This window comes from Lipotes vexillifer, unplaced genomic scaffold (genome assembly GCF_000442215.2).
Source record: "Lipotes vexillifer unplaced genomic scaffold, Lipotes_vexillifer_v1.1 scaffold567, whole genome shotgun sequence".
NCBI classification, from domain to species: Eukaryota; Metazoa; Chordata; class Mammalia; order Artiodactyla; family Lipotidae; genus Lipotes; species Lipotes vexillifer.
The window spans coordinates 1,296,825-1,323,987 of record NW_006776652.1 but is presented as its reverse complement, the minus strand read 5'-3'; the positions used below and the strand labels follow the sequence as shown (position 1 = coordinate 1,323,987).

At 42.4% G+C, this 27,163-nt stretch overlaps 1 protein-coding gene across 1 annotated transcript in view; it reads right to left on the bottom strand.

The window, feature by feature from the left end:
* Nucleotides 1-7,730: 7,730 nt before the first annotated feature.
* Nucleotides 7,731-27,163, bottom strand: part of XPO7 (exportin 7) — an 86,791-nt gene continuing 67,358 nt past the window's right edge. The window contains exons 14-28 of the mRNA XM_007450552.1: nt 25,577-25,712; nt 24,987-25,060; nt 23,749-23,829; nt 22,763-22,826; nt 22,237-22,345; nt 21,155-21,261; nt 18,794-18,882; nt 17,948-18,055; nt 15,666-15,748; nt 15,278-15,492; nt 14,908-15,046; nt 12,886-13,046; nt 11,249-11,347; nt 10,582-10,709; nt 7,731-9,345 (exon numbers count right to left, since the gene is read on the bottom strand). Coding sequence (XP_007450614.1) covers nt 9,252-9,345; nt 10,582-10,709; nt 11,249-11,347; nt 12,886-13,046; nt 14,908-15,046; nt 15,278-15,492; nt 15,666-15,748; nt 17,948-18,055; nt 18,794-18,882; nt 21,155-21,261; nt 22,237-22,345; nt 22,763-22,826; nt 23,749-23,829; nt 24,987-25,060; nt 25,577-25,712 — 1,687 coding nt within the window. The 3' untranslated portion in view covers nt 7,731-9,251. The remainder of the gene's footprint in view (nt 9,346-10,581; nt 10,710-11,248; nt 11,348-12,885; nt 13,047-14,907; nt 15,047-15,277; nt 15,493-15,665; nt 15,749-17,947; nt 18,056-18,793; nt 18,883-21,154; nt 21,262-22,236; nt 22,346-22,762; nt 22,827-23,748; nt 23,830-24,986; nt 25,061-25,576; nt 25,713-27,163) is intronic.

The following is a 27,163-nucleotide window of genomic DNA, read 5'->3' as shown; positions in this document are numbered from 1 at the left end:
TTCCCTACCCTCTAAGTGTGGGCCTCGTGCCAGGCCCAGAGGGCCTGACCCTCAGGGCTGTGGTCCTTGGAGAGGAAGAGCCCTGTTTACAGAAGGATGACTTCTCCCAAGGCTAGGAAGGGGTGGAATACACCACGGGGCACTGCGAGTTACCTTACGAGGGCGTCATTTCAAAAACAGCAGTTCCCACAGCACAGTGATGCCCTTAAATGTTTGTTTGGGTGGGGGGTAGTGAAGAGGAGGAAGGTTTTCAGCTGACCACCGCCCTCAAGTAACACCTCTGTTTGGGAGACAGAAATAACCAGGAATCTCTCTCATTGCATTCATATCCATCATTCCCATCCTGGAAACTTCTCACCTGCATATAAGGTTCACTGATTTTCAACAAAGGTGTCGAGGTAAAGGATAGTCTTTTCCAAAAATGGTGCTGGAGGAACTGGATTTATCTTTCTGCAACCCTGATTGGAGCTTCTGCTGTGCAGGAAGCAGTTTTTTTTCTTTTTTTTCTTTTTAAAATACCAGCTGTATTGAGCAATAATTCATATACAAAAATGTACCAGTTTAAAGTGTATAATTTGAATTTTGACAGATGTATACACCATGTGGCCATCACCACAGCCAAGTTACAATTTCTGTTACTCCCCCAAATTTTCTCGTTTCCCTTTGCAGTGAATATCCTCCCCTTACTGTCTACTTGGCATCAGACACTTACCTGTTTTCTAACACTGTAGATTAGTACACACTGTTCTAGAAGTTCATATAAGTAGAATCATACAGGGTCTTTTGGTCTGCCCTCTTTTGCTGAGCAGAGTGTGTTTGAGATTTATTTATCCATAGTTGTTGTATCAGTAGTTTGTTTCTGTTTATTGTTGAGTAGTACGCCACACGTGTATATCCAGATACCTGCTAGTCAGTTTTATGTGTCAGCTTGGCTAGGCTATTGCACCCAGTTATTCAATCAAACTGAGGGTGTGGCTGACACCTTCTATCTGGCAGTTGCTATTGAAGGTATTTTGTAGATGTGATTAACATCTACAGTCAGTTGCCTTTATGTAAAGATTACCTTCAATACCATGGGTGGGTCTGATCCAATCAGTTGAAAGGCCTTAAGAGCCGAACTGAAGTTTCCCTGAAGATGTTTTGCGTGTGGTCTGCAGCTTCAGCTCCTGCCAGAGAGCTTCCAGCCTGCTCTTCCTGACAACCTGTCCTACCGATCTCAGACTTGCCTAGCCACCTCTTATGATTGCATTAGCCAATTCCTTGTGCTACATCCCTGACTTGATAACACCTGTTGATGGATATTTGGGTAGTTTCCAGTTGTGGACTATTATGAATAAAAATGCTATGAACATTTGAGAGCAAGTCTTTGCATGGATATATGTTTTAGTTTTTCTAGGATAAATACCTAGGAGTGGAATTGCTGGATCATTTGGTGTGCATTAAACTTATGTGAAACTGTAAAACGATTTAAAAAATTCCTGTACCAGTTTGCATTTCTACCAGAAATGTATGAAAATTCCAGTTGCTTTACATCTTTGTCAGCACTTGGCATTGTCAGTCTTCTTAATTTTAGCCATTCTAGTGGATGTATATAGTGATATGTGGTTTTTATTTATCTTTTTTTGATGACAAATGATGTTGAGTATTTTTTCAAATGTTTATTGGTCATTTGTGTATCTTCTTTTGCAAAAATACCTGTTCAAATATTTTGTTCATTTTAAAATTGAGTTATTCTTATTGAATTGTGGTTCTTTATATATATTTGGATGCCTGTTCTGTGTCAAGTATACGTATTCCAAAGATTTTTCACTCCCATCTATGGCTTGTCTTTTCATTTAAAAAATGGTATCATTTGGAGAGCAGAAATTTAAAAATTTGATGAAGTCAAATATTTCTTTCTTTTATGCCTTACGCTTTTGGTATTTTAAGAAATCTTTGCTTAACCCATTAAAATTTTTCCTGTTTCCTTCTAGAAGCCTTGTAGTTTTAGCTTTTACTTTGACAACTGTGATCCATTTGAAGTTAATTTTTGTGCATAGTGTTTGGTAAGGGTCGACGTTCCTTTTTTTCCTCCTAAGTGGTTATCTAATTCCTCTAGCACCATTTTTGGAAAAGACTATTCTTCCTCTATTGAACTACCTTGGCATTTTTGTCAAAAATCAATTAACCATATATGTTGGTCTATTTCTGGATTTTATTGTTACATTGGTCTGTTTACCCTAGTGCTGATACCACACTGTCTTGGACTACTGTAGCATTATAGTAAATCTTGAAATCAGGTAGTTGAGTCCTCCAACTCTGTTCTTCTATTTCAAAACTGTTTTGGCTCTTCCAGAGTCTTTGCATTTTCTTATAAATATTAGAATCAGCTTGCCAGTTTCTAAAAAAAAAGAAAAGAAAAGAAAAGAAAAAGCCTTCTGGGATTTTATTGGGATCCTGTTGCATGCATAGTTCAATTTGGGGAGAAGTGTCATCCCGATTTTGAGACATCCAATGCATGAACACGTTGTAATCTCTTCATTTATTTAGATCTTTAATTTTCTCAGCGATGTTTTACAGATTTTAGTGTTCAGATCCAGCACATCTCTTATTAAATTTATTCCTATGTATTTCATGTTTTCAGATGCTATAGCAAATAGTATATACTTCAAAATTTCATGTCCTAATTGTTTGTTTTTAGTATATAGAAATACAGTTGGCTTTCATATACTGACCTTGTATTCTGATTTTGCTAAATTCATTTATTAGTTCCAGTAGCTTTTTTGTACCCCAAATCACAACATCTGTGAATAAAGACAGTTTTACTTCTTCCTTTTTGATCTGTGTGCCTTTTATTTGTATATTTATTTATTTTTGTGCCTATTTTCTCTAGTTAGGACCTCAGGTACAATGTTGAATAGAAGTGGTAACAGTGGGCATCCTTTCCTTGTTTTCCATCTTAGGGGAAACATTCAGTCTTTCGCCTTTAAGTATGTTGTTGGTGGTAGGTTTTTCATGGATGTCTTCTTAAGAATGTTTCTTTCTAGTCCTAGTTTGCTGAGAATTTTTTTTATTATGAATGAGTATTGAATTTTGCTATATGCTTTTTCTTTATCTATTGAGAGGACCAGCTTTTTTTGCCTTTGTTTATATGGTGAATTAGTTACTGATTTTTTGAATGTTTTAAACCAACCTGGCATTTCTAGGACCAATCCCACTTGTTCATGATGTATTATGCTTTTTTATATATTCCTGGATTTGATTTGTTTATATTTTGTTAAGTATTTTTGCGTTCACGTTCATGAGGATACCAGCCTGAAGTTTTCTTTTTTCTTCTATAATGTCTTTGGTTTTGGCAACAGGGAGTGCTTGTTTCATAAAATGATTGGGAGTGTTCCCTCTTCTATTTTCTGATTTTTTGTTGAATTCCAGGTGCTCTGCTTGCAAAAGCAGAAGCATACTACAATTGAATCATACTACAATCCACTTTCCTGTACCCTCCCAAAGTCCTGTTGATTCCACCCCTTGACCCCAGTATTTCCCAGCTCTCTCTCCACAGCCCTCGTCTTGGTTCAAATCTTTATTACTCACTAGTTGGTGAGTTACAGATTGGTCACTAGGCTGCTTTCAAACTTAATGGCTTTTAGGATCAAATCCCAACCTCTTGTGCCCCACCCTTCATCCAGACACGCAGAGGACTGCACTCTCCCTCCAGTCATGCTGTTTTTGCAGCTCCTAAAAAGGTACAAGATGTTTCATGCCTCAGGGTTTTTGCGCTGCTTGAGTGTTCTTCCCTGTCTTCTTCCGATTAGCTCGTTCCTGCGTTAACGCTCCTCTTGGTGGCTTCCTCAGTTATCCCAGAGCAAACAGAGCGCGCAATGATCAACCTTTTCAGCTTGTTTGCCCACTCCACTGAGTTCTTCCCAACCAGGGATCAAGTCCTTGAACAGTGCCTCTGTGACTATCACCGTGGATACCCCCACCGGGCACACGGCCCAACTCTGGCCTTGCCCAAGAAGAACGCCCCAGCAACCAAAGAGGACACCAGCCTTAAGGAGTCATGACTGCGCCTGCGCACAGCGGCGGAAGTGGGGTGAGCGTCGACGCGGAGAGGACGCGCCTGGGGAGAGTGCGCAGGCGCGGCGGGGACGGAAGGAACGCCCCGAAACGCCTCCGGGGCGCGGAGGCTTGTTCGGAAGTTGTGCCGGGTTGGGGGTGAGTTCTTTCTCTTTCCTTGGCAGCGCGTGCGGCTGGTGTCAGAGGCTTCTGCTCTTTTCCTTTTGGTAGAGGCCTCTGGTAACGATGTGAATTTAACCCGCTCAACGCAGGCAGCCCGGGGCTCGCTCTGCAGGGGCTTCACCCAAATGAAGGTGCGGTTACTCTCCAACTCCCACTTCCCATCTCCTGCAGACTCTCCCGCGCCCCAGATACACATCCTTTAACTCATTATGATCTCCGTGTGGCCCCGGCTCCTGAGGAGCACGTTTTGGTTGCTGGGACGAGGAGGGAGTGGGGTTAGCAATAACTCAGATAAACCCGTGAGACTTAGGGACAGTAGGGGGAGACTTCACAGAGGAAGTGGGACTCTACTTTGGGTTTGAAAAGGTGAGCAAAGGGCAAGAAAGTTTAGACCGAGAGGAGAGGGCCCTGCAGACGGGGTTAAAGGCACGAGGTAGGATGTGGAGGAAGATACGGCAGTGGCAGTGGCGTTCTACTCCTCGGCTGGTAGTTTATGACTTGTTTGCCTTGTGACATGTCCCAGACTGCAAGGTGTTAAAGGGTGGGGAACTGGTTTCCTGGTAAATAGAAATGATAATGGCCTGTTATATACTTAAACTGAAAAGTGATTTCATTGCCACTAATTTTCCAGGTGAACTAATTCAGCCTTGAGGAGGCTTTACTCTCACTGCAGTGTCATCGGTCTTTAAGAGCTGAGGAGGTATGGTGTGGGTTCTGGCTTCGAAGGTACTGCTCTTACCTTTGCCCACCCTTTCACTACTATCAGACGCGGGAAGAGTGGCCCCTCCGAGCTTTACATAAGGCCAAATCCATTGTCCAGTTAATCAGTTTTTATCCTGGGTTTGGTTGTCCTCCAGACCTTGAATCCGGATATGCATGGACGTGCTTAATTTGTTATCCAGTAGCAGGGGTTAGGAGATTCCCCACTTGTCACTCTTCATTCTTTTGTAACCCAATAATGGGATGGTTTGGGCCATACAGGCGATGCTGTTATGCTTAACATTTATTATGAGTTGTCTTGTCTTCATGATTGTCAAGCAGAATTTAAAGTATAACTGTGTACGGTGCTTGTATAAGTATTGTTCACTACACTGTTTTGGAATCAGTTTGTACTGTTGGGGATCTTACACAGAAGAGTGGCAATGAATTTGCCTTGCAAATGATGTTTTTTGCTTTTCTGTTTAGTTTCCTTTTCTGCTGCTGACCCTCAAAAAGATATTTGGCTTATAGTGGATGCTGATGAATGAACAGACAGCAGCAGTCAGACAGTCCTGAGAACCATAAGGGTTTTCTGAGGAAGGGGGCATAATATTCCAAGCTTGATTTCATCCTTCGTTCTGATCATTTGATGTCCCACTGTCTGGCAGCTGATTTGTTTAGTGACCCATTGACCTGAAATACACAAAAGTGGCTGACCAGTGAATTCCAGGGTATCTAAGAAACCCAGAGTAGATGTGATGGACCCAGGAGACATGCTACGGAGGCAAGAATCCTCTTAGACGTTATTTACCACCTAATTGGTTCTTGTATTAATTATGGCTGGTGAGTACATTTTTATCCTTTCAAGTTTACTTTAAAAATATTTAAAGAACTAGGACTTTAAAATAGTTACAGTCATTTACATTTTCCCAGGCCCTGTTAATCAGTTATGGCTTTTGCAGTTTCCCTGTAATTATCTTTGCTTTCCTTTTCTGCTTTGGCACTTGGGTAGCTGCACATGGCAACTTAACGTTTGTAGATCTATAGCTAAAAATCTTGGGTGGCGGGAGGGCTGGCTGGTGGTAGATAGGATATAGAGAGGTGTTTTGGCTCTCTGGACTTAATTCATCCTACCCCATGACCATGGATATTTTGAAAAGTGGTCTGTTTTTCAACTTGGTTGAAAATTCATAAGGTATTAAGAGTATTTTTCCACTTGGGGGGGAAGAAAACGAGTTCTGAAAAATAAGTTTGTGTTTGCAGAATACGAAACTATTATTTCCTAGTGGGTTGTCATTAGAAAAATGATACTTGGCTGAAAGTCCTTCTTAAAATCTAAAAACCTAAAATTTGATCCTTCATCCTTTGTCTGATTTATACTTTAGCGGGAATAAATAACCCTGTTTGTTGGCAGAGCCAGCAAACCAATATATACATACATACATAATACAGTTTAATAATCTGCAGTCAAGACTTTAGGTGTTTTGTCAATGTACAGTTTGTGTCAGGAAACACTGTCAAAAGACACTTGACTTGATGCCCAGGATAGCCTAGAAGGTAATACACTCATGCTTCGACTGAATAAAACCTCCACAAGATTTCTTGAGGAATCCAAGGTTTAAAGATAACTGGCTTTCACATTTACTAGGTTGAGTCATGTGAAATTGCTGATAACCGATCAGAAAGAAAGGCTATTTTCTGGGTAACCCTCTTATAACTGTCAATTAAGAAAGGAGCAGCTTCACTGTTTAAAAAGTTTGATGTGGCTGGGGAAGATTTTACCTATGGCAGTTAGTCATGACTGGACTGTGCTTAGGGCTGCACTGAGGAGACACCAGCTCTGGTGAGTTTCTTCTGAAACTGTTTTTTGTGGAAGGAAAGGGAGGGGTATGGGGTTTTGCTGGTCAATCAGCAGCTCAGGATAGTTGGGGGAGAGGGTTTCTTCTTCAAGTACCCGTGAGAAAGTTTTTTTTTTGTCTTATTTACTGCAGAATTAGAATTCCAGGTCACTGGAACATGTGACTGGTGTGTTCTACATATTAATGCAGCCTGACCATTTTCTGTTCGGTTTAGAGATAGACTTGGCTAAGATGAATCAATTCTATTTGCCTTCCAGCTATTAGAATACATTTTTTTTTTGGCGGGGGGCGGGCTGTGAAATAACTTTGGTCCAGAGACCGAAACAGCAGGCAAAGGTAGCAGTATGTCTAGTGGACAAGAGTGGCTCTCTAGAGTCTGTGATTACTGAATACAACTCTGCATTAAGGTACAGGTAGGTATCGCAGAACCTTAATACTTTTCAATGTTCCTGGCAACTAAATTCTTTAACACCTAGGCACTACATAGCATGGGGGGTGAGGAACAGTCCCTGTTCATCGTAGTGTTCTTCATTTGACAGTTCTGGCTCATGAGGTCTGCCAAGTATTTTGGGGGACAACACTTATCCTTGAACTTGTCGGGGTCTAATGAGTGAAATCCAGCCCACATTAAGGAGCATATGTCAGAACATTAACTAAACTGGGATTTCTGCAATTATTACTTCTTTCTTGGTTACCACCTGGAAGCTCGTAAAGTGGCTTCACTTTTACAACTGTGGACCCAGCACATTTTTTATATACAGATATATATCAACTAAATGCATCCTATTTTTAAACGACATTGAGTCAGACTTAGTCCAATGAGAAGCTAATTTCACAAGGTTGAGGGGTGCCTGTCACCCACTGGCTTTTAGGAATGCATGTTCCAAACATCTTCATGAGTTCAGAGTGAGACATGTCCCTGCAGACACACTAGACTTGATTGCTGAAACCAGGTCAGTAGAAACCATTGAAGTTTATTGGCGGTCACAATGCTTACACTGTATGCAGCAAACACCCTTACAAGTCTATCCGCAACCTGATCACGCAAGAAAGTATTCACCACACAGTCGCCAGAGGAGAAGGAAAAAAAAATTAACAGGCTTGTTTCTGGGGGTAGAGGAGAGAAATAAAAAAAAAAAACCTAATTGATGAGTGTCCCATGGGCAAGAGCTGAACTAGAGATGCATACAACTAGCAGCAACAATTGTGGAAAAAGTACAAGGCAAATAGCTTTCTCCATTAATTTTCCTCCGTAGGTTAATTTTTTTTAATATTCAAAACATTTATTATGGTTTTCATTTTATAAAAATGTATATTTTTAAAGGGGTGGGAGAATGTTAAATACTTCATGCTAGGTAGACCTTGTTATTAAGAACCCCTCCGCTGTAGTAACTTCCTCCAGTTCATACATTCACGAGTGCAGGGTACATATATAAATATCCACACGCACACATCCACACACACTGCCTCGAAGGCTGGGGAAGACTAAAAGTTATTGGCCACACACGACTGGGCCTCTGGTGGACTCATCCAAATTGCTCAACAGGAGAGCAACTGGCTCAATTCCTTCTCTCTGGTCTCCACTTTTACAGGGACCGAGAACCCTAAATCATAGAGTTACATCTGGCTTTTAAAAGCAAGAGGCATATGTCTGAGGATGGGGATAAGCAAAGTGGGAAAGAGGATGAAGCTAAGAACACCAAACACTTTTAGCTGGAGTTGTCTGTCACCGCAAGAGGCCAAGGGACCTAGGGCAGCATCTAGGTTGAAGGGGGAGGGATGGTGCTCCGCATGGCTTAGAGTTCCTAATAACAAGGGTGATACAGTAACAGGAAGTGATAATTTGGGGGGCAAGGAAAGGGTAATAAGAAAAAATATACATTTGGAATTTTTACTTTTTTTTTTCTTTTTTTCTTTTTTTTGCCTCTCTACACTGTGTCACTAAATATATCTCTGCACGTTCACACATCCTCGTCCAGTAAAGCTTCAGGCCACCAGAATACACATTTTTTCCTCACTCGCATACATAACCCCTCACATCAGCATTGGTGCACTAGACTCTGTAAAAATTTTTCAGTCACACTTTGTTTTTAAACTTGAGTCAATATAAACCTTGTTCAAAATGTTATGAAAAAATGTACATGTTTATACAAGGCAGGTTGTGACAGGACACTGGGGTTCTTTCCCCGTGGGCGGCCCCAGGAGGAGGGGGCTGGAGTCTCACACATTTGTGTCTCTATCTCCTCCCACCACCCTTCCCACCCAATCCCCCAGGAACCAGCAGCGCCCTGCCCCCCCTGGTGAGTGCACGCACACCCCTATTCCCTGGGGAAGAAGCTAGCTGACCTTTGCCATTTTCCCCACACCCCTGGAGGAGGGGGCCGGGATCAGCCAGGCCCTCTCCATTGTAATTGTTCGCCCCTCTGGGCCAGACCAAAGGGACGCTGCTCTGTACAGGTAGAGTCCAAGGAGGTGTCAGCTCATCATATCATTGCTATTCACGCCGTAAGTGGAATTCTTCATCGAGTCGTTGACTTCTCGACGGAATGCTGACAGATTCTGGGTGAACCTACAGAGAGGATGCATGTAGGTTGGGGGAGCAGGGTGGAAGGGAAAGATCTTTGCGTAAAATGTTTCTAGCAAAGTGGCTACTGAGAGGCAGAACGTGTGAATCGGTTCTGTTCCTAAGGTCAGTTAATCTCAGTCTTAAGACTTTAAGGGAAAGTTGGGCTAGTTTTGCACCCCTTTCTACCTGACAACTTCATAGCAGGCCTCGAGATCTGGTCAAATCTGGGGCTCTGAGGATCACCTAGGGTTCGTGGCAGCACGAAAGGAATCTCACTGACAGAGACGGGAAGTAACCCTCACGAAGTGAGAGCTGGGAGAGGATGAAGCTGTCTCATTTCTTAATGCCAAGAGACCTGTGCTGTCCAGTATGGCAGCCATTAGCCACACGTGGCTGCAGACCACCTGAACTGTGCTCAGTGCAACTGAGGAACTGAATCCAATTAAAAGAAATTTAAAATTCAGTTCCCCAATCACACCTTAATTAAAATGCCATATTTTAAGTTAATTAAAATTAAAGAAAATTTAAAAATCAATTTAGAAAACCTGACGTTCAATTCAGTTATTGAACAACTTCTAAGTATGTTTGGAACAACTTGAGTATGGGAATCTAATAGCAACTGTAAGTTTTATGAAATCTAAATACAAATCAAGTATTTCCGATGAAAATGTAGCATATGGGGCTTCCCTGGTGGCGCAGTGGTTGAGAGTCCGCCTGTCGATGCAAGGGACACGGGTTCGTGCCCCGGTCCAGGAAGATTCCCACATGCTGCAGAGCGGCTAGGCCCATGAGCCATGGCCGCTGAGCCTGCGAGTCCAGAGCCTGTGCTTCGCAACGGGAGAGGCCACAACAGTGAGAGGCCCATGTACCGCAAAAAAAAAAGAAAATGTAGCATATGAATTGAGATGCCCTGTTAAGTGTAAAATACACAGGATCTTGAAGACTTAGCACAATAAAAAGAATCTTAAAATTCTCAATTTAAAAATATTGATTACACATGGACACATTATTTTGGATACATGGGTTAAATAAAATATATTAAAATGAATGCTGTCTGTTTCTTTTTACCCTTTTTAGTTGTGGCAACTAGAAAATTTAAAATTACTTTGTGGCTTGCTTTTCTTTTGGGCAGCACTGCTTTAGACGGCCTCTAAAAGACTTTTAAGGAGTCTCCCTCATTTCCATGATCTGAAAAGTAACACTTGCCTAGGGTTTCTTGCCAGAGCCCTCTACACTCACCTGTCTCTGTTTTTCGTTAGAAGATTTCGCTCAATGCCTTCCATCAGGTTTTCGAAACACAGATGCATAGCCTGCTGCTTCTCTGGTGGCTGGCTGTTCACGATACTGTTCCTTAGGTCAGAAAAATACTGTAGGGCAAAGTGGGGGGGGGCAGTAAGGAGAGAAGATGGGGAAAGGCTGACTAGCCCTCCATCATCTGCAGAGTGGAAGGAGTATTCTCCTCCAAGAAATGGAATATCTATTAAAATTGGATACTTGGTTTTTTTTAAAGTTCAAGCAAGCACCTGTAGGATAATATATCTTTATCTTACTTAAAAATCTAGAATTTTAAATTTGTAAATGCTGTGAGGATCATCTGATCCAGATTCTTCTTTTATAGGAATCTCTAGACTTATTTATGTCTGTTTATGGCAGAGCTGGAACTAGAACTTAGGCCTTAGGTGCTCTGATCTCTAGGTATCTTTTCTCCTTGTCACACTTCCTCATCCTCTCCCTTTTGTCTGAACTGCCACAGGTGCTGACTTCTAACCGTTAAGTGATTATATGCTGTTCAGAGCATGAATAGGACATGCTCAGAGAATGGGCCACTTTCCCTCTTTCACCACCGTGGGGTGTTGCTGTAAGTGTTTCTCACAGTGCCCTGGACACCAGGGAGCTGTTCTCTTACCTTTTCATTGAGTAATATCAAGCCGAGTAGGGGTCGGGACATAGACCACTGGTTCCTACAGTCTTCGAAGATGATGATGTTCAGCACCGTTGACAGCATCTGGAAATGGAGAATCTGAGGCAGTGACCTAGTGTGTGGCTACTCAAGATAGAATTACAGATTCCAAAGGGGTGTTTATTAGGTTGAAGGCCTTTTCTATCTAGAGTAAACCAGACGAATGTTTCATGGAGCTTCATTTAAATCTTCTATTACAAGGTAAGTTTTGTTTCTAAGATATTTCCTTTCTTGTTCTTTAAATTGGTTTGAAAATTCAATTAAAAATGGGCCTTGGGCTTCCCTGGTGGCGCAGTGGTTGAGATGCAGGGGACCGGGTTCGTGGCCCCGGTCCGGGAAGATCCCACATGCCGCGGAGCGGCTGGGCCCGTGAGCCATGGCCGCTGAGCCTGCACATCCGGAGCCTGTGCTCCGCAACGGGAGAGGCCACAACCCCGCGTACTGCCAAAAAAAAAAAAAAAAAAAAAGGGCCTTTCCAGTTAACCTAGGGTTTTGTGGGTAATGGGATGGGTCAAGTAAATGATTATAATAGGCAAAATCACCTTGCACTACAGCTCCCAGGATCTTTTCTCAGAAGAGAGCTTTATAACATTTTGGGGATGCTCACTACTCCTTTAGAGAACAACGTAGACAAAGATGAGATTGGTTAAAATATTATTGGCTAAAAGTCTACTTCCATTGATTCTTTTTCCTTTTTTTATCTGGTATATTCCTGCAAATCTTATTTTTGAAAAGATGTTGCATACAAATAAAATAATGGTAAGCGTACGGTTTGATCTCCACGTGGTTAGTTATCTCTTTTTGTCCTGCACTTTTATTTTTTTTTGCAATACGCGGGCCGCTCACTGTTGTGGCCTCTCCCGCTGCGGAGCACAGGCTCCAGACACACAGGCTCAGCGGCCATGGCTCATGGGCCCAGCCGCTCTGCGGCATGTGGGATCTTCCCGGACCGGGGCACGAACCCATGTCCCCTGCATTGGCAGGGGGGGGGGCCACCACCCCGCCCCCCCCGCAGGCCCCCCCTTTTTTTTTTTTTTTTTTTTTTTTAAATTGAAAGCAAAGGTGGTACAATCTGTTTTTGGCCGTGCCATGAGGATTGCGGGGAGCTTAGTTCCCCAACCAGGGAACGAGCCCACGCCCTTGGCAGTTAAAGCTTGGACTCCTAACCACTGGACTGCCAGGAAATTCCCTGTCTTGCACTCTTGTTTCTGTTTTGCAAGTGGCAGTACAAGGTTTACAGCTGGATACTGCTAACTCATGCTCCATTTACAGCAATGGATAAGCAAAGTCACTGTCACGGAAGGAGGATAGTGCTCATGGGACAGGCCCAAGGCATGGGGGTTAGTGTGACACTCGGAGAACAATTCAGAATTTGATTTTTTCAGATTTTCTATATCCATATCCAGTGATTACTCAGGTAACTGAAAATCCACTGCAATTTTAAGGTGTAAAATTCACCTTGGCAGCATTAACCAGGTGAGATGTTAGTCAGACTCTTCATCTTGCTTGGCCTCTCCTCTCTCTCAGAGAGGTTCTCCCACCGTGGGACACCCACACTGCCTCCTAGCCCTCATGCTCCTTACCTGCTGGATCATCTCTGGATGCTGCTGCATGATATGCAGAAAGCGGTCACTCTCCTGGTTCAGGGGCGTTGTCCTCTTCTTGGTGCTACGTGACAGCTGCTTGAAGAGGTATGTCACAATGTGGTCCAGGCAGGAGCAGCAGCCTGTGCATACCATGGTGTCTGGAAGAAAGAGGGGGAGGGGTGGAATAGAGCAGGGATACTGAGCTGCTCATGGTGACTTGGGTGAACATGAGTTGCCCTTAGCTGAGATCCCACAGAGGTCCCCAGTCAGACTGGGAACTGTGGTCAGTGCAGCCAAGACCATGGCTTGGGATGCTGCCTATTAACCTCTCACCCTCATCATACAGCAAGGTCCAATTCTAAGTTTGAAAATGAGCCTGTCATAATAGATAATAGTATAAACAATATTGAAATTATTGACTCAATATGATGTGGATTTATGTCTTATGCTTCATAAAAAATATCAAATAGCTTACAATATAGCAAGTATTTTTATTGTGCCAGACATTGTGCTAAGGACTTTACAGGTTATCATCTCTATTTTATCCTCTTGAGAACTCCAGGAGGTAGGTGTTCCATTTTACCAATGAGTAAACTGAAGTTTGGCGAGGTTATGTGACTTGCCTCCAGGTCACACTGCTAGTCACTGGAAGAGCTGTGATTAGAATCCAAGTCTGAGGTGTGAGCCTATATTCTGAGTTACCTGGGTGACTGTCACTAAACCCAGCTTAATACAGCCTGTCAACACCTACAGTTCGTTAGAGTGGGGCGCTGTAATATATGTTTATCTATAGCATCTCCGGGGGAGTGTGTGGTGGGAAGCTGCAGATTTACTTGTCTATTCATTTTATTAAGGGGACACTGCAGCACAGCCTGCAGACAGAGCTGACTAGGTGAGGCACAGGCCACAGGCCTAAAAGAGTAAAGCATGCTGCTTCCGTTCATGCAGAGGTCCCTCTATTTTCAAGAAGCTAAAAAACAGCCTTCCAAAGCAGGGTCTGATACCCTGGCTGGACTGTTCTAGATACGGCTACGCCCCCTGCTGGAGGTAAGTGCGTATCAAAGAAGTGGCCCAGAGCAGAGGTGTGGCTAACTCACCACAGTAGACAATCCAAAGTCATCTCTCTGTGCATTTGCAATATTTTGTGATTACTCTGCAGTTGACTTAATCTTCCTATTTATGTTTTGCTCAGCCTAAGATAAAAATGTACTGTATTCTCTGAACATATACACACTGACTTAAGATTGCTGGAACGCAGCTTGGTAACAAAATGGTTGACAAGAACCAGGTAGAACAGGATGAAAAAACTTATGGAGCTAGCTGTGTAAAACCTTCCACTGCCCTAAGGACAGAACTCAAACATACTGATAACGGCTTAAGGGCAGCCTTTGTGATCTCCAGATTTGCCCCTGCTTCTCTCTCTCCCTCCAGCTTCACTTCATTCCCCCTCTTCTCTTCTGCACGAGTGTGCCAGCCATCTGGATTTCCTGGGGGGTTTTTTTGGCCAACAGGTGCTAGTACTTGCGGTTCCTGCTGCTAGGAAGCTTCTTCCTCCACTAATCTGATAATGCCGGTTCAGCTGTTAGGCTTACGGTTTGATGCCAACTCTTCCAGCCAGGCTTGCAGGACCCTACCTCCTCAAAGCCAGGAGTTTAGGTATTCTTCCCGAGCCCTCCCACAGCACTCCGTACTTACCCTACTGCTGTGTGTACACAGGGAAGAGTGGTAAACAGGCAGTTGTCTGTTTACATGTCTGTTTCATCTACCAGATAAAAAACTCCTAAAGGACAAGGACTGATTACTGTATCCTTAGTGCCAAGCACAGTGCCTGGTCCACAGGAGGGCATCACTAAGTATTTGCTGCATGAGAACGTACCCATGAATTATACACTCTGTTGTTAGGATGCGCTCCCCAAAGCAGTAATCCTTTTGGATGCTGGGGCAAGACTCTCCCTTCTGTTTAGTTAAGTGGTAAAAACCAACCAACCAACTCACCCGCCCGCCCACCCAGGTGCTTACCAAGTGCAGTAAGTCCTTCAGAAATGGAAGAGAGAATATACATGATGACATGAGGTTCCAGGCTTGCAATAAAGTTCATGTGGTCCTGGGTCAGGACTTCCAGTAGTGAATAGTAAGACTGGCTGAGCTTGGGGTAATCCTGTGGGAGAAGGAGGATGAAAATCAGCTTAGCTGCTTTGTACCTCAGCGTGTCTGGAGCAAGATCTTCAATAAAATAGCTTAGCTCCCTTCAGACGGGAAGACAGAAGACCTAGGTGGAGCCAGCTTCTAGTTCTTCAGAGAAACATTCAATCATGGTCTCAGCAGAAAAAAAAAAAACAGACTGACATGACGTAGGGCTCGGATCCTGTCAACGAAGCTTAGGGCTTACCAGGAGGTCGCTGTGGGGAATAGAGAGAAGCAGCTTGATGAAGGTCTGTAGAGCATTGTCCAGGGCGTCATCCCCATAGAGACGGAAGACTCCAAAATTGACGTAACTCCCACTGAGAGCAGCCTTCAGCATGGAGAAGCAGATGGAGATGCCCTTGAGCTTCAGTGCATAGACCTGATCCTTCGGGACCTCTCCTAGTGTCAGGATGCGATTGCCTGAGTAGACAAGACACATATTTACTCAGTCGTGGTAACTGACAGTTCACATACCGCCTCAATCCTCTTGGCACCAGCTGGCGCTGTGACACGAGCGTATGAGACCCACACTGCAGAGTGTGGTGACTGAGCTGGAACTCACTTCCAGGGTTCTGCTCCTCTTAAGCACTTACCATACATTGTTATCATCTTGCTGGTTTCTCTGAAGAGTAAGATGCCATTGGGGGAAGAGACATCAAACTGGAGTCGCTGGGATCTGAGCAGAGAACACAGAGGAGACAAAGTCAGAGGTATGTTGCTGGAAGACTAGGCTACTTCAGGCTCTCCCCTGAGTACGTTAGGTACTTTTTGCACGAAGACATGCAGATTACTTATCCTAATGTGAAAGAACCAAGTTAACCCAAGATAACCAGTGATGTAGCTTGTATCTTGAAGACCAACATACTAGATTCAAGTTCTGCTGCTCAAGCTGAAAACGTTTAAAAGAAACAAAGAAAATGAGGCAGTAGATAAAATTATTCTCTTAAAATTCTCAATTTGCTTAAAGTTTGGCTTTTATCACAGTCACTTCTTGGTCGTACTAACTCACAGCCCTTCAGACTTTAATCTGCATTCACCTTTACAGCTTCAGTAGCAACTGAAGGAGGGGTACGAGAGTCGTGTCCACTTCAGATGAGGAAAAGCTGTAAAGGGACTGAGAATGTTACAAGGGGAGTGAGGTCAGGAGGGAAAACAATGTCAACAACCTGAGTTTGGGGTTCCTGACTGTACCCTAGACCAGAGCTCCTCCTCCTTGGTTTGTTCTACTGCTTAATGAGCGTCACGGACCTCATGGCTGGCAAGGGCTCAAACCCAGAAGTCCTCTTGATTCTTTCTTCCTCCCCTCCCTACATAGAATCCATCAAGATCCAGCTCTACAATATGCCCTGAACCCCCCCGTCTCCTGTGTGGTCCTTCTGCTTCCACTCCTGCCCTTGTAGTCTCATTCTCCACACGTAGCCAGAATGAGTCCTTTAAATAATGTCAATGCTATCATTTTAATTCCTGCTTAATATACTCCAGTAGCTTCCCGTATAATGAGAGTACACGCCATTCTTCACTGCTGCTGTACTGAGTCGCCACACCATCTGTCTGACTGGTCGCCTACCTTGACCTCCCCTCCTTCACCAGGCTCCAGCCAGTGGCATTCTGCTGTCTCAAGTCCCAGCAAGCTCATCCCATCTTGGGACCTCTGCAGTTGTTTTCTGTTTAGAATGCTTTTCCCCCTTATCCTTGCAGGGATACCAGAATCTTTCTGCTCATGCATATTACCTTCTCTGAAGGTAGAATTCTTCTCCTTCCAATTCCCCTCTGTTTTATTACCTTATTTAACTCTTCATAGCATGTACCACTGTCTGAAATTATCTTCCACACTTTTTTTTTTTTACTGTCATCCCTGCAGAATGCAACATCTAAGTGGGCAGAGGTTTTGTCTGGCACAATCGATATGCAAGTGCCTAAGTGGCAAAGAGTAGATGTTCTTAAATGTCTGTTTTATAAACGAGTAAGTCTTAACTATAAGCCTCACGGGAGGCTATAGCTTCTATGAGTATTACCCACTTCTTCACTAAGACAGTTTTAAAACTTATTAATTCTCAGGGTGCCTTAAGAGGCAGATACAGACCTGAAATCCTAGTGAAGTCAAGGTGCTAGAGTTTTCTTTCCTTTCCATCCCTAAGTTGCTGGGCAAATCTAAAATGTGGTATTTTGGAAATCTTTCTCACTTTTAAGATAAATCTTTACCAATCCAGCTGTAATCTGCCCAACAAATCCCCTTCCGCAGAAAGAGTGTTCTAACATGTCTGCATCCCTCTCAATAGTCTCCATGAAATGTGAACTATAGAATGTGATGGACGTGGCACCATCACTAAATGTTAACTTTTATACATGTGGGCAGGGAAATCAGAATTTTGGTTGCCAAATCCACTTCTCTTAAGAGTGGCTATCTTGAGACGTTGTTTTTTTTTTTTTTTTTTTTTTTTTTTGGGGTACGCGGGCCTCTCACTGTCGCAGCCTCTCCCGTTGCGGAGCACAGGCTCCAGACGTGCAGACTCAGCGGCCATGGCTCACGGGCCCAGCCGCTCCGTGGCAATGTGGGATCTTCCCGGACCGGGGCACGAACCCGTGTCCCCTGCATCGGCAGGCGTACTCTCAACCACTGCGCCACCAGGGAAGCCCCTTGAGACTCTTTTTAAAGTGACTTATTTCCTGCATGCAGCTATGGCTCTGTGTGGTTGGGGACACCCTTCTTTCAAACAAAAACATACACTTATAATCTTTTAGAGGTTTTCAAATTTTGATAGCAGTGAATCTTAATATCTTCCACAATCTGCTGAAAACACTAGATAAAGCAAATTATCTTAGGGATCTCTCAGATAAAAGGGCAGCTGTACCCTTTGAAAATCTCCCTGCTTACCTATTATGAACCAATTCAGCCATTAGCTTGAGCACAGGTGTGGTACAGGCTGGATCATGGTACCATAGCTCAATTGCCCGCTGGAGAATTGGCATGTAGGATGGGTAGCTGTAAATGAAAAGCTAAGGAAGAATTCTGAATCCAGAAAGGTACAGAATTTAAAATAATTTCTCAGCACTGGTCAAGCACAATCTGCCAGATTATAGTTCTTTAATTTCCTGTCTCTTGCTTGCTAATCTTAAGAGTCTTTCTAACCAGAAGGTGCTAAAGCGATTGTGTGTCCTTTAACTTGTAATAGGCATCTAATGACACGTTGTAATTTACATAATGCCTTTCTTCTGAGGAGCACAATATATTTCATACTGTTCTGTCCTCTACCACTTCTGTAATGTGACAGGGAAGCAGCTAGTTCTTTTACATAACTATCTGAGAGACAGAGGCACTTAGATTTGAAGTGATTTGCTCAAGGTTATGAAGTTAGTAAGGTCAGACTTTCTAATTCCTAGTACAGCTGTCTTTTTTTAGTAGACTGTAATGTCCCTCTTTTCTAAGTGTAGCAGAATTCCCATGCAACAATTCCACAGGCATTTATATAACTGGGACCCAAAAGAGAAACTGAGAAGCCACCTCACTCATTTCCCAATCTCAGTGACCAAAGCAGGCGGCATCATATTATTGGACCACTGTGGAATGACAGCTTACAAGACATATGGCAGGGCTTTTGGGTAACTCTTCACCTTCTTTTGCCTCACAACTCCTTCCCCCCACCTTCCCTGATGACTTCATCACCCATTCACACTCCAGTCAAGGCTTGCTGTGGTACGCTCCTAGTTTGAGTTAGGATACATCCATTCAAACAGCATCATGAAGCTGGTCTTGGCATTGAAGGCGAAAGCTATCCCTCTCAGGTCTCTTACTAGGCCAACTAGAGTTCGCTGTAGTAGAAGGCAAAAATATGTTAAGATACAAGAAAAACCAAACCTATAACCACCTGATGGGGATTTCACATATCTGTAATCAAATTCTTCCTCCCATCATTCAACAAATACTCCTTCCCAAATATTCTCAGTCGATCTCTTCCATACTAGAATGTAATCTTTTCACTTGGAAAATTAGTTTTGGAAGCTTTTTATACCAAGAGAAAGGGATGGTTCCTGGCCCATCATGGCAAAAATAGAGGCTGATAAAATTTTAAGACATTAATGTGATAAATCATATGTAAAAAGTAGAAAAGCAAAAAAGCTTATTCAAGAAGAGGTAGGGGAAAAAAAAGGCAAAAAAGTATATACAAGAAGAGGGAGAAGAGGCATATTCCTAAAGGTCTGGTCCACATCTAATTACAAAGGTGCCAGTGCCACAGGAATGCAAATGCAGACTCCGCCAGAAGCAAGACAAGAGTCGACAGCTATCTGCCCTTTGGTTGGGGTGTCTGGAAATTAGACTGATGTGCCGGATCTTGGACCTATAAAGTACTAATACTATACTTTTACAGAAAAAGAGTGAGACCCAATGAGGTCAAATAATTTGCCCATAGTTGTGCTGGCAGGTGGCAAGAGGGCCAGGATTAGGACTTACAACACCAAGACTCCACATCCAGTGCTCTCTTTCTCAGTAGAACTTTTACTAGTGGGCTCTGAACAGCAGTAAAACCGCTTTCAAAAGCTAACAGTCATCAGTAGGCACAGTTGGGTATCCTGACTCATTTATCAAAAATGTCTGCACTTCTGCTAACAGTCTGCTTTAAGCAAACAGTTCTATTCCTGAACAGATACCATAAGCTCAATTTTAAGTCTAAGACATGTGCAACCTAAAAGACTTGTTATATGAGGCATGACAGAGATATGGTGATGGTTGTAGTTCATGGCCAAGGTGGTTCTTTCATTAATTTTACTTGTTTTTTGATGGGGGAAAGGGCTGATATTCACTGATATCCCTCACTTATCCCTGACAGTGGTTGATTCTCTATCCTGTTATTGATCTGTTCCACATTAACCTTAGCTTTGAATGGTACCCATCTCAGACCCCAGAACGCTGGAGTAAAGAGGAGCGAGTTGGGCAAATGGTGTTGCTCTCTGACTTCCCTGCTAATCTGGAGAGAGAAAACTAAGAGGCTTTCTAAAGATGAAAAAGGAGAATTTTAGAATGTCAGGTAACATCTGGCATTTTGGGGGGCAATACCCCTGGGCTATTTGGTGGGTCTAAAATTCAGTATCAGTGTCATTATGAACACTGCAAAAAAGTCCTACAAATATTAATAGTCTAGTGTTTTCTGGTTTTGGTACAGAGATCTATAGGTAAAGAGAGCAGGTGTGCATGAAGTAAAAAGATGAGGAAAGCAAAAAACCAAGAAATGACCATTCTGACAGCCAGAAATCAATAGCTAAAGGTAACTTTAAAATTCCATTTGTATGGAAATTCACAAACCCTTCTAAATGACTCGTGGGTCAAAGAAGAAATCTTAATGGAAAGGAGAAGATACAGAGAACTGAATGCTAATGAAAAATGTTACATATCAAAACTTGTGGATTCTGGAGACCTGTTCCACAACAATATGAATATACTTAATGCTACTAAACCATTCACTTAAAAATGGCTAAGACAGTAAGTTTTATGCCAATTAAAAAAACCAAAACCAAAACCAAAAAACACGTGTGGAATATACCTAGAGGGATATTTATAGTTTTAAATGATTACATTAGGAAAGAAGGGCTGAAAAGTTAAGAAGTTACAACCACAGAATAACACCAAGGAAAAAGTATGAAGATAAAGAGTAGAAATGAATGAAATACGAAACACAGATAAAATGGAGCTAAAACAAAGCAAAAAGTAACAAATCTGTGGCAAGACATCTAGAAAAAAGAGAGAAAGCACTAATAAGCAGTACTGAAAATGAAAAGGGGGCGTAACTAAATATACAACAGAGATTAATGAGAAAACATATAAAATAACTTGATGCTAATACATTTAAAAACTTAGATAAAAAATCCTAAGGGCTGTTTAAGAACACACTTTAACATAAAAATAGAGTTTATAAACTTACACTGGTTCTTCTATTTCAAAATCCTTGGAGTCCAAGAAATTGAGTAAAAAGCTAAATTAGTGGAAAATTTATGGATAAGCACTATTTTCTGCAGTGCTACCCAATCTAGTCTCTCTCAGGGACTGCCCTCAACCAGAAGCTGATCAATCAGTGGGTGAAGGACTCACCTTTGCCTCTTGCTCGTTGAAACTATTAGTACTAAACATCTGGGCCACAGCCTCAAACGCTGCTGTGAGCGGCAGCATGAACTGCTCATACTGATCTTCATCCTCTCCTGCAAGGAAAACAACCCGGGGTGTGACCCCAATAGAAAAAAATGCAAGGCTGTGTATGCATGGAAAATAAGATGGTATGACAGATGAGCAGACCCAAGGATAATTCAGAGGGGGTCCCTTGATAATCCCAATAGGTACTAGAAGCAATTTCAGAATAAAATGTATATATAGAAATAATTTTTAAACTAGAAAAATCATCACGGCAGAAATCACCTAGTCCGGGGATGCCCCAATTTTTTCAATACTGAGATTCAATATTGGAGATTCTGATGTGTACAACGTACTATGTTGCTTATGTTTCCTTAATTGAGAACTATAGTCAGTTGAGAAAGGACTGAGGCTGGGGTATGAGAACTACATGAGACTTGAACTTGAATCAGGCGCTTGTGGAGGCCCTTCTTTTTATACCTTTCTTTTTGTTTTTTTAAGTAATCTTTCGTAAATATAGAAGGTTTTATAATGTAATTTTAGTAGGATTAAATTTAAATAGCTAAAAAATTATGATACTATTAAGCTTCAGTTTATAAGTTGAGCCCAAACTGCTAATATCACAACCAGAGCCAGAAAGGTGCTTAAGCCCTCCTGGTTCACATGTGCCAGTGAAGTGGGTACTGAGGAGTGCTGGCCGGCTCAGGTGGGTTGCACCTCAATGTGGGAGGAGGGGATTATCTGGCTAACAAGATGCATTTAGGAATTCTCAGTTCCCTTATTTTATAGATGAGAATTATGAATAGAATTTTAGAACCACTGCACATCAAATGAAAACTTCAGACTCATACTGTTTTTCTCTTCCAGTTACAGGGATCATGATAGCATGATCTGTTCTTGGTGAAATCAGACTGTTATTTCAGCTAGTTTTGTTACTGTTGAAACAACAAAGAAGACCTCCCCCCACCTCTTGTTTTCTAGCCTCAAGTGAAAATTTAGAACCATGCCAGATTACTTTCACGAGCCTCTAGGACTTATTGCAGTACCTAAATCCACCATGAGGAGACGCCCAAGTGCTGTGTAGAAGGTAGTTCGACACCGCATGTCTGTCAGGTTGGACTGATTGTTAATACCCAAAAATGAAAAGTGCTCGCTCTATTGAAAAAAAGAAAACAAGTTAAAAAGATAAAAACATGGGTCAGAGGTAGAATGCAAGCCAGTAATTTCAGAATTACTGAGCCCTTTCAAGCTAATGGCTCTATTATCATTCCTTAAGGGTATAAGGGGTATTAAAATTAAAAAAAAAAAAAAAACTATTGTTATTGTTACCTACAACTAACTTATCTCCATATGAGTAACAGTCGGTGACTTCACCATAACTCAGGTTATCTGGATTCCAAACAGCAGCTCTCACGACAGTAAGTGTAACCTGGCAGTGTGACAGGAGTCAGGGCAACAGCCTTCGGCGGCAGCAGCGCCAAGGAGCTCAACTTAAACATCTCCCTTGTTTACTGAGAGAGTGTGTGTGTGTGGCTGGAGAGCAGAACCAGGAAGAGGGGCTCAACCACTCACCGTGTGATTGTTCAGCATGAACTGTACCGCACTCAGCTTCACTAGTTTCCTTACACTACTGTATGTAAAGACAAAGGAAGAGGGTCAAGGAAAGTGTGATGCAAACTAAGAATCTTTAATGCAGGATGAGCACTTTCTAGGTTAGAATACTATGAATTCCATACCCAGCTATCTTATTTTTCTTAACCATTTGAGTATGACACTGCCGAATGGGAAAAACAGGTGTTCTCTTTTAAGCAGCATTTAACTGATTAGTGAGAGAATACCCATACCAAAGTCCTATCTGTAAGAAAAGAGATAAAACTCAGCAGTTTCCCCCAAGAATCATGATATCCTAGAGTAGCTTTTCTCAATGGGGCTTCTAAGAGAGAATTAAGCCCTAAAGCCCACGTCAGGCATCCACTGTGTGGTGAATTAACCTCTCTCCTATGCATTTAGAATGAGACTAGCTATGTACGATCTTTGGGAGAACTGAAAAAAGTCACTCAGATCATTTTTATAGGGTTTACTTCTCTTGCAGACCCCTGGTTGTGAACGGCTGTCTTAGAGCAATTCAACCTTTACAGCAGACTGAGTCCAAGTCAAGAGGAAGTGTAGTGGCTACTTTTATTGCAAAGTTTGTAATCAGGCGGCTTCTACCTATAAGCTGATAGAAAAATTCAGATGGACTTTGCTGCCACCTATGCTAAAATCTTGTTTACAAAGAGTGTGTACCCATCAGACAGACCTGTTGGGTATTTCTGGATCTTAGAGATAGACAGGAATAAATCTGTGGTAGACTATTAGCTTGTCGGTTGGCTCATTTTTTAGGGTCTGGAATTATTCCTGGATTCTGTTTGGGTATTGTCTTTGGTTCCTAGGAGAATGGAAGATACTTAAGTACACATACAGCTAAATTAAAAGAGAAATGGAGGAGGCCATGATTTCTAAGACTGTGGCACTCCACAGTTCCTGTTTCGTCCAGAAGCCAGCTTAGAAAAGGATATCCAATGGAGAGGTCATTGAGAAGCTGTAGTGTCTTGGAGGTGATTGGTTCACAACGGCCCCAGTACTTCAGGTTGGTGATGCTGGAGGACAAAAAGAAAAAAAAAAGCAGGAGACACTTTTGATATGCCTGGTATCTTTGAGAGCTGGGAGAAGAAAATCATCCATCAAGAATCACCACACATCTGCATCACCAATTCACAGACATCACAACCACAAAAAATGTGTATAAAATCTCCGTACTTACATTTGGTTGACTAGAAAAATTATCCTTCAGATAATCTTCACTACTTGGTTCCAAAGCTACACTGGCCCATACCCAGGCCCTTGGAATTCTGGGGCACTCCAGGGCTGATTTCTGCAGCAAGGGTAAGAGATTTCTGCGGCAGTGATAACATGCAGACGTATGCAATTCTGCACCTGCACCATCCACTGTCAGCTGCAGAATTCTAGTAGCCCTTGCTTCTGGATTCTTGGCTGGCAGAGTCCTTTAGACCCCCTTTGCTTTTTTCATCTTAAATGATTAACCAGCTCATGGATACGAGTGTTTAGGATTGGGATGGTTGGAAGGAGGCAAAACGTCACATTGCACACAGCCCTGGGTAATATATTTATTTGGCTCCTAGTGTGTGCTTTGATAAATTGAGCTCCTAAAAAGGGGGAAATGTAAACAAAGGGGCATAACTTAAAAAACAAACAAACAAAAAGACAAAAAAGGGCCAATCAGGAGCTCCAACTTTGATGACAATCCAAATAATAGCACTAGATTTTGGAGATTCAAGACTCTCAAAGGGTGTTATGCTTCTTGAGAGGAGTAAGCCTTGTTTTAGAGTGGGGCTCTGCTCCTGGGGGCACACCTAGTGGAAATCAGTGCCAGAAAGTGAAAGCCCACTCTGGGCGTCCTGGCAGCAGGGTGATCTGGTGAGGAGCTGAGCACCAATCGCTGGGGAGGAAGGTCTGTTTCTGCTAATGCCATGGCAGGGCTTCACCCGTGATTCCAGAGGCTGTAGATGAGATTCCGTGTGAACAAAATGAAATCCTTGCCTGTACAAGCCTGGAATGCTCTGGGGCCGGGCCATATCTCTAAGCACAGCTTGTCACACACTCAAATGCACAATTTTCTGACGCAAACGATCAATGCTGGAATACCAAGGCACTGGCAGCACAATGCCAAGATCACATTTTACAGTTGCAACAGGATTGCAAGGGACTCTTGCTGATGGCAAGCCAAAACACTTACATTTTTCCTATGAAGACGCTTAGGACCATGGTCTCATCATTCAAGCCCAGAACTTCTGAGAGTCGGCGGTACAGCTGGTGGTGTGTTTAGGGAAGAGAAAGTAACCAGAAAATATGGATTAGAAAAATCATATCCCAGTATTGTTTTGTCCTCACTCAGTAGGCTAAGATATAAGAAGAAAACGGACAACAATGCTGGGGAAGTCTTTACTGAAGGAATGAGCTAGTTTCTAAGTATTACTAAATACTGGATAGATGCTGAGTTATCTTCAACCCTGAAACTACAAAACGACTGTCAAAACCTTTTGTTGTTCTGAACATCAACTCATGTACAGAGACTGAGAACTGCCAATTTGGGGGAGCCCAACAGATGTTTTGACTGGTCATTTATTAAGCACATGAAGTACTAGAAAAATGGACCCCATTTTTTGATGAGTCTCCCCAAATTCTACAGGCCAAGAGGAACTATTCGGTTTATCCTGATACATGAAATCTGGAGATTGTATCTAAACTGCTCTCTGTCATTTCTCTTAATCAGAAATGCCACAACCAGAAGTGAGAACTAAATGGAGCCAACTGAGAGTCTGTTACCTTAGAGGATTTCTGCACCTGGTCCCCAATGTAGATCTTACGAAACTGTTCAAAAAAGCTCAGCATGGCCAATTCTAGTTTCTCGTTACCCGCCTGAGCCAAGCGAGAGTCTGTTAGGTTCATCAGCTGGAGCACCCTAGAGGTGGAAGAGCAATGATTCTCTCAACAGCAGGATATCCTGGTCACTGCAGAAAACCAACCTCCCCTGAAATAGGCACACGTCCCCTCTCCTCACCCATCCTATTGGAAAGGCATTCTCTGCAGGCTCTAAGCTCCACTGAGGGAACAAAATTCTCCATTTCTGACCTACAGGAACCTCAGCCGAGGAGTATGAATGACCAGTTACATGTTTAAAACTTCCAGTCGCCTGAGACTGTAGATGGAGGCAGAACTCATAATTGCTTAAAAATAGTGGAAAAAACACTAGTACCAGGGTAATGGTCATCCTTGAAACTTCTGTGAGACCTTGAGTAAAGCAATTTATTTTCTGAGCCCCACTTCCTCATTTATAAAATGAGGTCAATTGGACTAAATACCAGTGGCTCTCAATCTTTTTTCTCATGGAGCCATAAAAGGAAAGGAGACACATGAAGGACGATGTTCACAGGCAGGTAACACTTCCAGGGACCAAGAGCAGATATGCTGCTGCCTGTGACTTCATCCCTCTTCCCTGCACCCATCCCCTCAAAAGAAAGCATACTGGAATGCCGGGATGAATAAGAATGATGCGATTACAAGTGAGCCATTTGGCATTTTGATAGTGAAAACAGGTAACAAACTATTTGTGACATCATGAGCGAATTGGACTCATTCATCGTGTTGGAACACTCAAGTTGAGAACCAGTATATGACACACTGTCTAAACTCAATCTATATTATGACACACAGTATCACAGCAGGCTACAGAATCAGAAAGGTATTGGATTTCATCTTTATTAAATCTTTGATCAACTCTTCAAAAAATGCCAGTGTGATATGCCGTGGAGACTTTAGTCAGAATTAAGGCACCTAAGGGCAGATGGGCATCTGATAGATAAAGTGGGGGTGGAAAGAGACCAATGGGGATTTTCAGAATAAGAATAAAAATTATGGATTGAAATGTCTGGGGACCAATAAATTGTAAGGCATCATGTTAAAATGTGTTTGTCTCTAAGGAGAGCATCTGAAAGTTTAGAACCCTTCAGGGTAGCAGTTCTCTGCAAGGTAACAAAACCACTTTCATAAAAAATACTAAAACATTATTTGCCCTTTCACTCGCATTCTCACATGAGGGTTGCAGTGGGGTTTTCCAGAGGCTATAAGACATGTGATATCACAACAGACTGAATGCAGAAGCAGAGAGGAGAATCCAGCTGACTTCTACTATGCCAGACATTAAAACAAAGCCAGTTTTCTCATTCACTTCTTCTGAAAAAATAGTTATTAAAAACAACATATGTTGACATGAAATGGGCTTATTGTTATTTTTAAACAAATTCATAAATATTTAAAAAACTTCTCAGTTTTACTTTCTAATACAATAAGTATTGATAGATATAGCTTTCATAAACAGAAGCTCTTTGAGGGCCTCCATACTTTTTAAGAAGG